The following is a 17,271-nucleotide window of genomic DNA, read 5'->3' as shown; positions in this document are numbered from 1 at the left end:
ACTAAGCAAAAAAGACGAGTTTAACGCTTTAAATGTGCGTTTGTAAAAGATTCGGTTTCGGCCAAATCGCATCAACAAATTATTCGGCCGAAACCGAATCTTTGGAAAAGTTAAATTCGGCAAACAGAATATTCGGTAATCTCTACTATGTAGTACATTTTTCTTGACGTTGGCTGGTGCACATTGTCTGTTCTTGCCCGGCCTATTCCAAGGTCAAAACAACGTATGCACAACAACAAGCGGACATTTAAATTATCTGTTGTCCTAGACCAGCGGTTCCCAAACTGGGGTCCGCGGTCCTTTAGGGGTCCGTGAGGCAATTTTGAGGGGACCGCGAGGCGATTGAAGTAATTCTATAATCTTATTTAGCGACAGTTTGTGCCACTAAATAAGTTTAAATCAAAGTAGAATTGAGAATCGACTGTCTCCATTGCTAAACAATGGCCTTTATTGAATGACAGCTATAATAAATGCAATTGTTCGCGCACAATCGTAATGTTTTTGTCCTGTTTGTGAAGTCACATGCTGTCCTTGGATGATTATTATGCGCAATTTTGCACAACTGGCTAAAATCCTGCAATCAACTTTTGTTTTTATGAAATACACATTTAGGCTTAAGGACCGCGAGCCCTCGAAATAATGGCAAGGGGACCGTTTAGAAAAAAATATTAAAAAGTTTGGGAACCACTGTCCTAGACGCAGTCGCTCGATAGACAAAGATGGAAACAAAGGAACATTTGTGAAATGTTTTGAAACGGTATTATAACACAAAAAAAATTCAAAAATAAATGGGCGACTTTTCACAACATATACATTAGGTTTTCTTTTGCGAAAATGGAAACTTAAAAACTCGATGAAAAGTTACAAAAAACATACCAACAGTGGAACACACTGGATAACTCAACCACCGAATACGATGAACATTCACAACTAGGATAACGATGTTAGGTATGGTAACGGTGTTACAATGAGTAAATTGCACATATTAAGACGATATGGAGCATTAAAACACGAGTACAGACATACTTTAGTGTTGAGGGTCGTTTTTAACTGTTGCTAACATAATAGATGTGTATTATTAACCAGACGATCGCCCGCTATTACACATAGTTGGGCCTAGTTGAAGTTACAAAATGGTGCAGCAAAGTAGCATATTTGGTACACTTTCTATTGCACGAATCACTAAAATTATTGCTTTGTGTGATACTTTTGCTTCGTAGACAATGAACGAAACAGACGATTTACGCCAAAAATGTGCTCATAAGAAATAAGCATGTCATCAAAATTTTGCGTCTAGTTGCATTTTTATTTTGTTTCAGTTTACTGATGGCTGATTTCTGGAAACAAAAGTTATGAAATAATAAAGGTGCTATATTGACCAATGATTTTCCCCTTAATAGCGATCAAAACGCTAAATTGAAAAAATACAAACCATGCATGAAACAAATGAAAAGAGAAATTTTTGAAACATGAGTTGACTGGAAGGTGCAAATTCATCACTGTGGAAAAAGACAAGTGGAAAGGTTCACAAGAAACAAACGGAACTCACAACGAACCCAATAGGACAGCAAATACAGGTTGAAAGCAAAAGAAAACATGTCGAACTGTGTTGGTCAACCGCATTTACAGCTGTTAGGGTCGGCTGGAGCAGGTGTTCTCGCATTACGAAGCCGTCGTAAAGAGGGGTCGCCGTACTGTATTCCACTTCCAATTGTTTCCGGATTAATGTCGCCTGATTAGATCAAATAAAATCGTAATGGTAAATCAGTTTTTACATATGTTTGTCGATAAAATATGTAAATTTAGAAGTTAAAATGCGTTCCATGCACAACGAATTTTGTAAAGTCTATTTTTATGAAATATAATGTTTTTTTTACAAAAAAAACGAATTATGTCAAAGTAAACGATTTTTACAAGCTTGTAATAGCAGATTCACTTCATAAAACAAAACATACCCGATTCAATTCTGGTTAAAATCGTTTTTGCACATTTGTTAAATGCATCCTCCACATTTTCCCCAGTGAGTGCGCTGGACTCCAAAAAATTAATTTCTGAAAGCAGTGATAATCATTATGTCTAGGTAAAAGTACAATACATTCCAATTTGTTTCTGTAAAAGGCTTGTACATTGTTGGAGCAAAAATAAGCATTTGTGAATATTCTACTAGTTAGATTAGATCATATATAATTCATATTAATGTATAGCTTTGTGGTCATGATCAAAGTTTTTATATGCAACTGGTAATATGCTGCATCTTAGTATGTACATAACTTCCAAACACCACAAGCTAATATCGGTATGTGAAATAGATAAAAGCATTATTACTGCCACTGATGCATAGTAATAGCAAAACAAATGTATTAGCATAAAATAAATCTACTTATGTGAACAGTTTGCACCAAACAACTCTATCACATAATAACTAATGTATGTAAGTAATAAACACCTCATGATCAAAGAGGGACAATAAAAATATATATTTTCTACGTGACTGGCTTTGGTTACTAAGTTTGTTTAGTCCATGATTAATTAAGTATCCAAATCCACTCTTTGTCATGAGAAAGTGTCATAGCATGTGCTAGTTTCCTTCAGGCTATTTAAGCAGCTTAAAACAGCTAAACTTCAATTATGCTGTCAAAAGAAATTCAAATCAGTAAAAAGATAAAGCCTTTGGGCTTTTTAAAATCCACGATGAGTTTAATCTTTTTGTACAATTTTCTAGACTTGCATTGAGCCAACAGTAATGATTTAAATAAGGTTATAACACTATTGTTTCTCTAAAATTTATTTTGCACACAAGCAGAGAATCATAATACACAGTGCTATACAATATGTTTTAAAAGTCCATTGCCCTGTAACAATCAAACGCATTACAAAGGTGGGGGGGACCAACTTGCTTACCATTTTCTTGAGCAAATCTTGAAGCTTCCAAGAATGTCACCTCCCTTTCTGCATCCAAGTCTTTTTTGTTACCACACAAAATGATAACAATGTTGGGACTAGCCAAAGTCTTTGCATCAGTGAGCCAGTTCGACAATGAATTAAAGCTCTCACGGCTGTAAAATTGTAGAGTAATAAAACAGATTTTATGACTCAGGCCAAACCAGCGTTACATTACAGTGTACAAACCTGGTAATATCGTAAACAAGAATAGCACCTGCAGCACCTCTGTAATAACTCCTAGTTACAGACCTGTGACAAAAAACAAAACACTTTGTAGGACGTACCAATGCTTTTGTACATATATTTATACATATATATACAGTTCCCAAACACATCAGACAGCAAGTTGGTAAGCAGGCACTAATAACTTTTAATATGTGCAAAACAATACAGAAAATTGAAACAAAGTTAGGCACACTATAAACTGATCAACAACATAACTGCGAGAGAACTTGTGTGCAATAGAAGACTTAATGCAGGCATTTGTTCAACACCTGACCCATATCGTTGTTTCTTATCTTTTTGTCTGTGTTGCTGCCTGTGACGTCACTACACACTTTGCATTCACCTTTTTTACTGTGCAAATATAAATCATGTTCTATAGCTTGATTGACAACCTGCACTGATGATGACAACACTGATTGTTAAACATATGCATGATGCATCCTTTACACACAAGTCTCTCCCAGTTGTTGTTTTTTTGATTAGATACAAAATTACATGGATTATTTATTCGTGTCAGCAGAAACTTTTTAGGATCACATACCGAAAACGTTCCTGCCCAGCTGTATCCCAGATTTGTAGTTTTACAGATTTGCCACCAACATGAACAATGCGGGATCCAAACTCAACACCAATTGTATGGGTAGAATCTTCTTTAACTGCAAATATTGGAAACATGGTAAACAAAACAAGAAGCAATCCAGCATGTTGTACAGATAAATTAATGAGATAACTAATGTATGTACAAGGTTTTACTCACATCTTTATGTGTATAACTTTAGTCAAACAAAAAACATACATTTTTTCTCCAATAGTTGGTGCAGAGTGCATGATTTTCCCACACCAGCACTGCCAATGATAAGAAATTTAAATAGATAATCTGAAAAAAACAGTGTTTTTTAATGGTGGCATGTGGCATATTATAAACCACAAAACTTACCATACGAGTCAGCCATGATCAAGAGGTTAAAATTTCTTTGATAATAAAGTGCAAATAAATAGTAAACATGGATAATATTGTAAAGTTCCCTTAAGTCTTTTAAAGCAACATTTGCAATGTAACAATTACAAAAACAAACACAGTAACCTAATTATTTATGATAAACTTGTCAAAGTTTTAATTTGTGTGATTTGTTATGGTTTTTGTTAATGTTATTCAAGATGATAAACTGTTAACTGTGGGGTACCTGTCTTATTATGCAATTCAGCTGAATTTATAGTCAAACATTTCCCTCCGTTAATACAAACAAAAGTAAACACAAAGACAATTGCATTAAAATAATGATAAATATATCGTTATCAAACAAATTGAGGCAGATTTTGGTCTTGGCAAAACCGCTTTTTCTAAATTATTTATTTTGGATTTTAATTTTGAAAGTTATTCACTACCTTCCAAATATTAACATATTTACAAAAACATTTACGCCAATCTTTACAACTAGTCAACTACCAATAACAAATCACAACAAAATCAACAAATCTTGTACCGCTATCGGTTAGGTCAAAATCAATTTTAGCAAAAAAAAAAAAACTTTGTGCATGACTGATTACAAGTGCACAAAATATTTCAGTTTAAATTCACAGACAACGCTACTGAAAGTCGCAGAAGCAGGGGAGCTAGTGAAAATAAAACAAACACAATAAAAAACTAAATGGGAAATATATAGTTAAAACATGTTTAAAAAAAGGAAAACATATTGTCAAAAACACGCTTTCGTGAACCGATGTATTTTAAGTTGTATAGGCTATTTAGATGAGAAGATAACTTTCTTGTATAATTATTTGTTCCGTAACTGACATGTTGTTTACAATAGTTTTTTTTTGAAGAAGCAGCTTTTTCACTGATGTAATTATTCAACTTGGATTTTTTGCAAAAATACAACGCCTGGGGCAGAACACGTGTATATGCTAAGTAACATGAAGCGCATACTTTTTTTTCTTTGTCATATTCGGAGTGAGCATTTGGTAAGCACCCACGCATATCAAAGTGTCAGTGAGAACAGGACCGACATATTCAGATTCTAAGCGCAGTTATTCTGTGTATTGCGGAGACTATATTGTATGAAGTAACTTAGGCAATAGTGGTGCAATCAACCATCTTGGAATTTTGTTGTAAAAGACATCGCCTAGGGCTGAGCACAATCAAGTTACATAAAGCGAAAGCGTTTCGTTCTTGTTACATTCAGATGGTAACAGTTGGTAAGCACACACGGATAAGAGAGTTACGTAGAAACATGGGCGATTCAACGAATTCTGGCGATCTCGCAAAAGCATATCGCTACACTACATGAGGCTTGCAGAGTTGCTAATGTTCTGTCGGTGATAATTTGCCTAATGAGCCTGTCTAATAAGATTAAATAAACGCACAGAGGACCGAAATACTTTCCTTTTTTTATAGGTTAGGTTCCGAAACATTTTTGGTAGGATTTAAGCAAGCATGGCAATGAAGGAAGTTTTAATACTTTCCATATATTTTCTGTCAATTTTTGTGTTGACGACCGTCGGCGGCGATTTTGTTCCATCTGAAATATATCGGCGCATGGACTATTTAGACAAAAGAAAGGAAGTCAAGCTTTTTTGGAAGTTTGACGAAATTCACATTACCTTTGAGGTAGGCATTTTATTTTTGTGACGTTTTGCCGAAAATAAACTATGAAAGCTGAAATACGAAAAAAATAAGGACAAATTTAAATCCAATCTAATAAACGACGCCTGACGATTTGTGTTTCGCCTTTTTTAATTGGTGCTTTCCTGCCTGGCACTGTACAAGAGCGGTTGTAAAAAGTACAATAATATTGTTAACTACATAGTGTTATTGTGTTGATAGTCAACCTTTTTTTACTCGAGAGGGCAAATTCATTGCAAATATCGGAAAAAGCCTTTTTATTTCTAAGAGTAATTTTGCAAAAATTACACCATGATGATAGATAAAAACAACTTAACAAAGTTACAAGAAACGTGGTTTTCCAAAAGGGGTTCAAAAGTCCTTAAAACCGGCTGCGAGTATCTTAGTGTAGAAGAGTACCCATAAAGGGGTTGCTGACAGCTGAATTTAAGTAAATACAAGCTGAAGAAGAAATTGGTAAATTGCTCTTGTTGTCGTTTTTTTGTTTGTTTCCAGGTTCATGTGAAAACCACAGGATGGGTTGGACTAGGATTTTCCCCCAAAGGAGGAATGAAAAATGCCGACATTATGATAGGATGGGTATCGGACGGGAAAGTCACGATTTCTGTGAGTATTTTCTTGTTTTCTCGTCCACAGTATTTTCAGAAAACTTGAATCAAAGATACACACAAATACATGGCCGGGACAGACAAACTGTTGGGCCAACAAACATATTAGCCTATAGTGATTTCCTATCCTTGAATGCTTGCACCTCTTACGGGCACGAGATTTGACCGCTGGGGGATGCGAGTTCCTAAATCATTTTGGTCATGAAAAACTGTTATTTTGCGGAAAGTAGAAAATGGGATGCCGACCAAGGAAAAGGATAACAACTACTTAATTAAATTGATTAAGATTTATTTAATCTCTCTTGAACGTTTTGGTAATGTTTTAAGCTGTTGCAAAAATATTTGTTTTTTCCAAGTTGTGTTTAAATGTCATAAGTTTTGTTTTAAGGATCGGCATGGACCAATGTTTGGAAACGGTTTTCCAGATTTGGACGCTGATCAAAATATTGAAACTTTCGACGGCAGAGAGTGCAATGGAGTGACAATGATCAAATTTAAACGAAAGTTAAAAACATGTGATCAAGATTACGATCAAACTATAGGAGTAAGTGACAAATTATTTTCTAAACCTGTATTAACGTTTTAAAGCAAAATGAAATAGTTTCATTTGGCTCAAACCATTTTTGAAAAATCTTTTCTAATTTTTTCAGGAAGACACAATCAGACTTATCTATGCATTTGGACTCTCAGATCCAGTAAACGACACCCTTTCGATAAGTGACATGCACGCTTTTTCCAACAGAGGTACCAAGATTATTATTGTCTTGTTACCATAGAACTAAATAAGTCCCAAAAGTAACTAATTTACATATCATACGATTTTAAGTGAAAAGGTACACCTTAAGCACGCACCAATGCCGAAACTAAACCCTCCTGAAAAATCTTTGTATCTGATAAAAAGTAAACCTTGCAATGTAGTATTGCTTTTTATTAAAGACTATGTCGCAATTGAAAAAGTGTATGAAAACGATTCAATCCTAATTTAATTTTATTACTAAACTTGCAACAACAGTCGTCACGTGAAGTTGATGAAAGATGTACCTGTATTTTGTAGGTAGTAAATCTGCGGTTCTTCTCAGTGGCTCAATCGCCCCACCAGTATACGCAAACGAACGTCACTACTCATTTGACATACTGAACAACGGTACAGACATTCCCACACAAGAAACGTTTTACAATTGCCGACTCATCAAGTTGCCCATTTTAACAAAAAAGCATCATATTATCAAGGTAAAATTTCAATGCAACTTCCACTATTTTAGTTTTTTTGTCATTTAGATTTTCTTAATTGGGATAAGTGTTATATTAAACTCAAGTCAAAATTGTTTGCATTGCCACTATATCACATGTCATCGTTAAACGGTTTCGTAAAACAGCAAGAACACCAAACAAAAAGGGGTTTTCGCCTCATATAATTATAATGCATGGCGACTTACACAATGCTGCGTTGTGGCTTTCGTTTGATTTCAGTTTAATTTGAAGCAAATCGTACACACTTCTTGTTCATGTGTTTAAGAATAAAAAACAGTCGCGTTTGTTGTGTTTCTTGTATAGATGGAACCGTTGGTTGACGAGAAATTTATTGATAATGTTCACCACATTGTCATCAACAGATGTGGAAAACCCCCGGTAAGTCTATATCTATAGACATTATTTAAAGGAAAACCGCGCGATGGGCCTAATCTATAAAAAACCATCAAACACTATCAATGTGTGAGAACCATATATTTTTGCCCTTTAAAACGATCATTGGTTGTAAAATAATTTTAAGCGGTAGATCTAATGCATTTATTGCCTTAATAGTAAGTTTGAAAAAAATATGGCAAATTTAATCATTTTACTAGCTCTGGTGACGAACAATTTGCTTTAATTTATGTGTTGGCATCTTTGTTCTTTTGTGTCAGAATGACAGCTTGGTGGGAAGCAACGTTGAATGCTACGGAGACAAAGCCCCCCGGGATTGCAGTTATATTATAGCAGGCTGGGCGGTCGGAGGAGGGGTACGATTTATGCTCCGCTGAAAAAAAAACATTTGTTGTCGGGTGATTTATTTGCTGTTCATAATTCGTCCCGACTTTTGTTAGGACTTTTACTTCCCCGAAGACGCCGGTTTGCCGCTCGGTACACCTGATTCCCCGACATACGTTGTGATTGAAACGCATTACGACAATCCAATGGGAATAGGTATAAGAAGTGATATTCAAAAAATAAATAAGTAAATAAATAAACCTGTTATGCCGATTGATGGCTCAATCCAATAAAAATTAATGAAGCGTCTTACAAATACGTTTAGAAATCCGCGACTTTTCTGGTTTCCGCATCCACTACACACCAGATCTTCGCAAACACGATGCTGGTACGTTGACAGTCGGCCACATTACCACCGGTTTCGAGCTGGTGATTCCGCCAAAACAAGATAAATTTACAGTGCTTGGACAATGTGATGCAGAATGTCTTGCCGCGGTAAGCTGCTGCTCATCATTGAATCTGGAGGTCGAAAATTTAAGGTGAACATTTTCTTTTTTGATCAGGGTATGGAAGCAGCTGGACTCGACAACATAACGCTGTTTGCAACTTTCCCGCACACTCATTTGGCGGGGAGGTCTATCAGAACGAGACATATCAGGTTGGCTTTATAACCCCTTTCACACATACATACAGTAAAAAAAGCTTGCCATAATATTCGTGGAATTATGTTCTTCAGAAATGGAACTGAGCTACCTTTAATTGCCAAAGACGATTCATACGATTTCGATTACCAGGAAACCCGAGCCCTAACAAAATACAGAGTCGTTCAAAAAGGAGATACCTTGATAACACAGTGCACATACTCGACTACTTACAACACAAAAACAACTTTCGTTAGTCGATAGTTTTCTAATAAACATTACTGTTGATTTGAGCTAAATTAGGTTTTGTGTAGCTAAATATGGTAAAGGTCTTGTATATTTAAACTACTATTTTCCTGCCCCTTACAAATTTGCTTCAGTGTAGTTAAATATCAACGAAGTGTTAATAAGATGACTTCAGAAAAACTTTTTGCTTAAAATATTTGTTTTTGCAGGGTGGGTTAGGTACGAGCAACGAAATGTGCCTAACATTTTTGTATTACTACCCTTATATACCAGTAAAGCTGTGCATTGGCTCACCTAGTGCCACTTTTAATGCATTGGCAACTATTGTTCCATTTTACAGTGTCAGGTAGGTCAACGTTTTTTTTTTAACTGGCTGTAGTTATAAAACATTACGTTGTAATGTAATATGCACAAATCGGTAATTAGCTGCACTTTATCGATTTTGGTAATAGTTCTCCTTAATTGTTTTTTTTTTGGTAAAGCAGTCTACCTTAAACCACATGCCTCACTTTTGTATTGTATGTATTTATCAGCTACAAAAAGATAACAACCGGAATGTCAAATATGTATGACCTTGTTATCACATCGCCAGGCCGTTTTTACAACGAAACTCTTGGAGACGCCATGAATCAGGTAAGGACAAATCTGCTAAATGTAGGCTAATATTAATCAGTCGTAATAGTTTTTGAGGATTAATTTCGCTTTACCTGCCTTTATGATAGAGCATTATATAATGCATTGCTCATTTTTGTTTTTAGAATATTTTTATTATAATAAGTTATCACTTGTTACAATTTTTATTTGAGATTTCACAACAGTTCTACAGCCAATATCTGCCTTCTTTTTTTCTAACATTTCCGTTCTGTTTTTAGATTGATTGGACAAAGCCCATCGTTGACAGCTACAATCAGCAAATTCGAAAGGGCAAACAAAGACAGCACTGCGGCTCGTTTGAGCAAACTAACATAGAAGTAAGTATGAATAGGTCTGAAAAAAATTCTTCAAACCGTTTTTTTTACATTGTATTGTCGTAAACATAAACGCTATTCACTCATACAACCTACAAACTGTAACTCTTTTTCAGCGAGATCGCCTTGTGGATCTTGTTAACATTGCTTCTCCATACGTGGAGAGCGAAAAAAGCTGCACACCAAGTGGTGATAGTTTGAACGTTGATGTCATGGCCGCTGAGTGTCCATCTTCGGACGGCAGTGGTGTCCAAATGCCGTAAAGAACAAACGTTGAAGATGCTACATGTTGGATAGTGGATTTTATATTTTGTTGCATTTTCTGCATATTTGATTTGATTTACTTGCTTGTACAAAATACGATGCGCAGTAGTATGATAAGATTTTTATGTAGGCTACATGCAAGTCGAAACAAACAACCAGTTGCATAGATTAGGATTGCAAGTTAATTTAATGATCGTTAACAAAGTTGTTTTGTTAAATGTCAAGGTGTCGGCAACAAAAAATATTTTCAGTTTTGCCCGAAACCAAAATCTTTTCGGCACAAAACTTCGAAGTTATCATGCTAGTAAGTAGATTTTTTGCCAATTCGCTACATTAAGAGCTCTCAGGGATTGTTTGAGGATAGCCACACATACAAAAATTGAACGAATTGTCCAACCGTGTCCTGTGGTTTAACGTCTCCCCAGAATTTTTATTCGGAAACACTTGAGCAACGAAGCGTACAATTGCAAGAACAATATGACCCAGTCTACGATAATGTATGTACAATTGTGAAATGTGAATCTATTCTTGTTTACGAATAGTTTAATTTTTGTACTTGGTTGGAATTGGAAGGAAAGGTTTGTGTAAAGTAGCTGTTTGAAAGCAACTTTCGCATATCATAAAACGTGAGTTTTTAAAAGAAAGTTGTTTTTTAAACGAACAACCTACTCTTGTATGCCTGTGGCCACTGCGCACTGGATCCTAGTATTTTCAAGTTTAGTTTATGGTCTTTAAAATAAAGAGATTTAAAAGTTAATTATTCTTTAAAGGTCCAGCATCTGCATGGAAATAGTATGGCATAACATAATTTGTTAAGATTCTGTGTTAATTTTTCACAAAAATGACTGATCACATTTTCCCCATCATTTCAACCACTCCTCCTCCACTCGATTTTGATGATGAGGAGGATGACTTCACTGATTTTGCAGCGGCACAAAACCATTGGGTCACCGAAACTAGTGAAGACTTTACAGACTGTCCTTTACCTGAAGTGAGGGACTCTCCTTTAGACTCACCAGTTAAAATAGCTCATTTTAAAAATGGTGAAGATACGTTCAAAAATGATCATCAGAATGAAACAATATTATTCCCAGAACCTGGTAATTATACTCAAGCCCCAGGTCTGTTTTTTAATGATCACAAACCTCCTAAGACTGATAACCACATTACTGAGCCTATTGCCAATTCAGCTAAAAATGGAATTGTTCCCCCGCTTGAAAAATCAGATTTTTCAGACTTAACCTCATTTCAAAATAATTTTGATGAATCTGTGGAAAGTGAGAACAATCTTCAAGAAAATTGTGGTATGCCACAAAACGAGGAGTTTGGTCTGAAACAAACCAACACTGAGTCTAATGTTTCAAATGGAACACAAAGCTCATCAGGGAGTGAATATGAAGAATCACAACCAGATTTGCCAGAGTCAGAGCAAAAGGAGGGTCCAGTTATAGAAATGAACAAATTCAATGAATCATCAGACGAAACAAACTATGAACATAACACTACTGAACAAGATCTCAAAAATGACTCTGACATTGTCAAAACTGATTCTTCAAATACAGAACTATCGGAGAAATTTTATTCTGCTAACGATTTGTCAGACATGGCAATGAAAACTACCAATGCTAATGAAAATTATAAAACTGACATCCCAACTGAGGTGGAATCTATGACAACATTGGATGAAGAACCTCAAGTTGTTTTGCCTTGTGAAAACGAAGGAATAACTTTGGACTTAAGTAATAGGATAAACTCCTCAAAGTCACAGTCTAGCGAGGAAAATAATGAATCTGTGACATTACACCACAATAGTGAATCTGACGATGAAGATGAGTTTGCAGATTTTGCTAGCTTTGATAAGCCATCAAGTACAGCAAATGTAGATACTACTGCTTCAGGTTCAAACAACATTAGTTTTTCTGCATTTACACTACCTGAACCTTTAAAAACGAAGGTACCTGAGGTTAATAATGCAAGCTGTGAATTTGCTGCATTTGAAGATCAAGAATTTCCGAGTGCTACTGAAGTGCCTTTAGAAAATGAACAACAAGGGTTTGCAGAGTTTTCAGAGTCATCATTTCAACAATCAGCTTTCACAACATTTGAAGCATCTACTTCAAGCCAAAAAGAAGATGACAGTGACTTCGGGGACTTTGATGATTTTCAAACAAGCACGACACCATCTAATAATGCTGACGATGACTTTGGAGATTTCAGCTCCACAACGAAACCTGACCCTTTTCAACCAACAAGCATTCAGGCACCCTATGTATTTATGACATTCTTGTTTTAAACTTGTTTACCTAATACTTTTACCCCAGTCTGCAAAGTATGGCAACTTCATGTGTAAATAACAAAAATTGTGCCCATTGTTTGTGATTGCACATAGAAATTTGGCATAAAGTACAGCCTGGTACTGTTTATTACTGTATTTGGCATAAATGGCCTTTCACATGCACTTAAAGATTATGCACACATGGGACATAGTGGTCCTGCATGCCCCAGATCTTGTCGCAAACTGCCACATTTTGCAGACTGGCCTTTCCCTAATAATTGAAATTAAGTGTGGATAAAATAGATTCTGACATAATGATCCTTTTTTAGCAACACCCATCAGTGAATTTTGGAAAGTGGTTTTCATTTTCAACACCTGACATAGTTGAAGATGAAATCACTTCCATTCACAAACAAGTTGAAGATGATTTGCTGGAAGTTTTTGATTCTGAAAATATAGACACGGAGTCTGGACATAAACTTTCTCATAGGTATCTGAAGGGTTCATTTCATTTTGCATTAGCAAACCGTTTTCTAATTATGGATAGATGTTTAAAAAAATGTCAGTTACTTTTATTAAACTCTACAATCCTGTGTAGCTACAATGTTTAATGATTTTTGTTTCTAGAGCTTCATATCTTTGGGATTTGCTGGAGGACATTGACAATGCAATTGCACTTAAGTTTGTTTGGAATAATTCCAGTCACCATCAGCACTTACTTTCATCGCTCGGAATAAAAACCCAAAACATTGTAAGTGTTATTTACACACTTTGTTTCCAAGACCCACATAGAAAAAATTAGTGATTGCCTTTAAATTTTTTATCACTATTTTTTTACTTCCAAGTATGATGATCCTAAACCAATCATAAGAATGGTACAATTTCTAATCTATCTTATGTGTTCCATTAATCACTTTGCCTTTGGATTAGTGACAACAAAAGCATGGTGTTATATAGTTAAAAACTGTGTGTATGCATGTGCCTGGGTGTGCTGTTTGTGTGATTGTAAATTCTAAAACGGTGATCTAGCAGTCTCAATGCTTTTGACAGCTTTTTGGAAGGACAAGCAAGCCTTACTATGTGCCAAACTATTATGCAGCTGGTTTGGTAAGTTTTGTGCAAACTTTGTTAAACAAAATTGCATACAATTGATTGCCTTATTTTTTTACTTTATTTATGAATGTGACTGTTTTATACCCTTTGCTTGTGTCCATGGAATAACTGTTGCTGTAGTCTTTTTTCCCTTTTTTGTAGGGTATGCTGGAACCGGGTAAAGAAATTATTAAACCTATGTCAGCAGCAGAAAAAATAACAGCGGTCTCGCCAAAGGAAAAGAATATGCCAGATGTAAGTTGTCAATATGAGTTTAAATGTATAAACAAACTTTTTGTTAATGCACCATTCTGTTTATTTGAAGGATGATAAAGCATGGGCCGTTGAAACAGGTATATATGTATTATACTTTATCATTATGACAATGCAAAGCATTTCCTGGTAAATAACTAGAGGAAATAGCTAGCCTTATAGCTCATATTGTCATTGATACCATTCTTTATCAATGATGTGTTAAACCATGGTAACTGTCTATCAAAACAAATTTTATACATCAATGAATTTCTATCATACAGGAAGTTTTAGGTGTAGATGATAACCCAGTATCTTTTTTAGCATACAAAATTAATTATTGTGGGCAATTTTAGTGTGTACAAACAACAGTTAATGTATACATTGTAGTCAAATACTAGTGTTATTTTATAATTCTGTGCATAGAATAGCATTCTAAAAACTATCTATATTAGTGTTTCAGATTCTTTTTCCTGACAAGCTGAATGCTTTATGATTTCATCTAACTTTATCTATTCTCTTGCATGTGCAACGATAGAGCGTAATGGTGTAGTGAGTGGTGCTCATGCATGTAGTGAAGGGCACCAGAGTGTGGGAGCCATCACCAATGGCAGTGCTGCTACTGGCATTATCGATGCCAGCAGTCTTAACCTCGATATGCTTAACAGTATTGTTAAGAGCCAAAACTCAGCTACCTCAAAATCAGGTAGAATGAAGACCTTGTATATCTTCCTGTTTTATTCATGTATTGACATTGAAAAGTTTGGAAAAAATGTGGTTAGGTTGGGAAGTAAAGTATAATTGGCCTTATACTTGTGTGTGGGGATCCCTGTGTTTCTGCTTGGAGACATGATTAAAAATATGTGGGCAAATGTAAGATATATTTTTAATTTTATGGTACATATACATGCTGAATCATAAAACAGTGGTCGTAATGTACATAGAATGGCAATAAATAGAAAAGCCACCCTTGTAGCTGTACAACTTTTAAACCCCATTGGAAAGACCTAGCTGAGAGAAAATGGTATAGCTAAATTATGCTCTCTGTTAATATTTTTCACCACATGCAGAACAAGATAAAATTGATCCAGAGTTGCTGGAGTTAGCCATGGAAGTTACACCTGATCAAACTTCTACTAAAAAAGCGGACCCTCTATCTAAGATCCTGGCTACACTGGGAGTGTCATCCACTGCTAAAAAGCCCAAGGACACAGATGATGACCTCAGTGAGGATGCTAAGAAGGTCTTGAAGAAACTTCCAGAACTTTCCTTTATGAGGTCAAAGGTCTTAATGTTTCCTGTTGGCCAGTCTTCAACTATTCACCACTGATGGGAGTTTATGTCAAAAGCACAAAAGTGGCCCAATCCATTCGGTTTTAATCAGTAAGATATTACAAAAATGGTACTTTGATCCTTATGAATGTGTATGAAGTTTTTTGGAACTTCAAGTGTTCCAATTGTCAAACTTTGCACATTCGCTGCTAAAAAATGTTGTGTACTTTCAATTGTATTGTTTTATATTTGCCAAGTTTGTTTTTCAAAATTCAGAGAGTTTCAAAATCAACTGGAGTAATGTAAACCTATAGTGAAGCATCCACAAAGTATAACGATAGGAGGAAACTAAGGCATGTTTTACTCTTATTGCTTTCTAGTAAATAGCCTACTTATTTAAAGTTTGCGTGGTGATGGGACCGTGAAGGCATAGACATGTTATTTGGTGTGGTGCAAAGCACTGTGGTTAAAACCACAGAATGTTCACAGCACAACTATGTACCAAATTCAACACTTAAGCATAATGGACCATCCCAACCACAGAGATAAATGTTTTGTTTGTCTATGTTTTTATACACATCCTTTAACCATCAAGGTTAATACTATGTTCTTAAATGAACATGTATGTAAATTTTCTTGCGTACGAACTTTTCATTGTGGTACCCAGTAACTTATTTACATTATATTGTATTAGTTCTTTTTATATACCTATAAATATAGCGAACTTAATAGTAGCAGCGCCTTTCGCTTTTAATACGCAGAAAAGCCTTTTTATCTTACGCTATATATTTCGTTGGACCACTTAGTGTCTTTCATCACAACCGGGACAAAACAAACGTGCAATTGTTAACTGTTGATGTGACCACTGTGGCGGACAAGTGAATGTAAAGGCCTCGCTGCGTGTGCGAGTTGTACGGCCCGGTGGGTGGCGCTGTGTACTAACAAAGTTTTTGATCTTGTCCTGTCACGATTGGAAATCTTCTAAACGCCACAAATTTGCTTATGTTACCATATTACAACTTAGATTGTAGCACCCTTAGTTCTCATTTTATCTGTTTTGTTAAGTCTTGTAAAATAATGCACGTACTTCCGGCCATTGGCACTCTGCTTAGCCCTCTTGCTCTGAATTTCAATCAATAGACGACGTGAGTCAAGCACCTAACACCTTGCTGCTTATTTTATTCTGGACGTGTGCTCTAGGTGGCGGTATCGAGTTTACGTATACAAATATCATAAATAAAGTAAACCACATGTTTGTACAATAAGATTCATTTTCGACCGACCAAATTTTTCTACATTTCTTTGCTTTGTAATACGCTGCTTGATTAGGGATTGATTCAGCTCAACTCAAACTAGGTTATGGTTTCGCGTTTGGTGTCGGTTTTTACGGTGACATTGCTTATGTTGTTTGCGCAACTTTATTGTTGATAGTAAATTGTTTATCCTCAAAACTTGCCTGCTTGCAGAATCTTTTTAGCGTCGCACGCAATTGAGAAGCTAAATCAGTTACTAGTGGCCAACTTCTGTGTTCGATGAAAACATGAAAGTCATCACAGTGGTTTTCGATTAGTTTGACGGAGCCTGGATAATCCCTATACCATCACAAGCGAAGTAACAAAGTTGCAGTTTAAGCAGAAAGCAGCGTGTGAGCAAGAGTAAACTCTGAGACTTAGTAAGGATGTGGCTGCCTCTTTTCGTCAGCAGGCGTGCGGGTAAGGAGAAAAGTACTACTGTTTTAAATTCGCACGGAATGTTTGTATCAAATACAAATGTTAGACTGATATGAAAATTCGTCCGCCCTTCCACATGAGGTAGTTGGCTGACCTGAACAAATCGTCGCTAAACAAACAAGAAACTGTTCTTTTTACCAATTACTTTTGACCCCAAACAAAAA

The 17,271-nt window shown here is 35.7% G+C and overlaps 3 protein-coding genes across 5 annotated transcripts; 2 read left to right on the top strand and 1 right to left on the bottom strand.

The window, feature by feature from the left end:
- Window positions 1–731: 731 nt before the first annotated feature.
- LOC145214479 (ras-related protein Rab-4B-like) lies at window positions 732–4,595 on the bottom strand. The gene is made up of 7 exons (XM_080083016.1): window positions 4,106–4,595; window positions 3,965–4,045; window positions 3,710–3,824; window positions 3,130–3,192; window positions 2,902–3,056; window positions 1,956–2,051; window positions 732–1,732 (listed from the first exon to the last, which is right to left on the bottom strand). The coding sequence occupies exons 1-7, from the start codon at window positions 4,119–4,121 to the stop codon at window positions 1,614–1,616; spliced, it is 645 nt and encodes a 214-aa protein (XP_079939142.1). The 5' UTR covers window positions 4,122–4,595; the 3' UTR covers window positions 732–1,613.
- A 972-nt stretch (window positions 4,596–5,567) lies between these two features.
- Window positions 5,568–10,603, top strand: LOC145212616 (DBH-like monooxygenase protein 1). Its single transcript, XM_080080796.1, has 15 exons — window positions 5,568–5,776; window positions 6,287–6,397; window positions 6,788–6,943; window positions 7,050–7,143; window positions 7,454–7,629; window positions 7,954–8,028; window positions 8,304–8,399; window positions 8,484–8,583; window positions 8,693–8,862; window positions 8,931–9,025; window positions 9,104–9,260; window positions 9,464–9,600; window positions 9,788–9,887; window positions 10,127–10,225; window positions 10,339–10,603. The coding sequence occupies exons 1-15, from the start codon at window positions 5,603–5,605 to the stop codon at window positions 10,483–10,485; spliced, it is 1,887 nt and encodes a 628-aa protein (XP_079936922.1). The 5' UTR covers window positions 5,568–5,602; the 3' UTR covers window positions 10,486–10,603.
- Window positions 10,604–11,234: 631 nt separating this feature from the next.
- Window positions 11,235–16,828, top strand: LOC145212614 (uncharacterized). 3 transcript variants are annotated; one of them, XM_080080793.1, is made up of 8 exons: window positions 11,235–12,746; window positions 13,091–13,251; window positions 13,389–13,512; window positions 13,812–13,868; window positions 14,016–14,108; window positions 14,179–14,206; window positions 14,644–14,811; window positions 15,176–16,828. In XM_080080793.1, exons 1-8 carry the CDS (start codon window positions 11,328–11,330, stop codon window positions 15,433–15,435), a joined length of 2,310 nt encoding a protein of 769 aa, XP_079936919.1. In that variant the 5' UTR covers window positions 11,235–11,327; the 3' UTR covers window positions 15,436–16,828. The 3 variants fall into 3 exon arrangements, with proteins under 3 accessions (XP_079936919.1, XP_079936918.1, XP_079936921.1); XM_080080792.1 differs by having other exon boundaries at window positions 11,236–12,755; XM_080080795.1 differs by lacking the exon at window positions 13,812–13,868 and having other exon boundaries at window positions 11,236–12,755.
- Window positions 16,829–17,271: the final 443 nt, after the last annotated feature.

This window comes from Phallusia mammillata, chromosome 2 (assembly GCF_965637545.1).
Source record: "Phallusia mammillata chromosome 2, kaPhaMamm4.hap1.1, whole genome shotgun sequence".
Taxonomy (NCBI): Eukaryota; Metazoa; Chordata; class Ascidiacea; order Phlebobranchia; family Ascidiidae; genus Phallusia; species Phallusia mammillata.
This window is presented reverse-complemented; position numbering and strand designations above follow the sequence as displayed.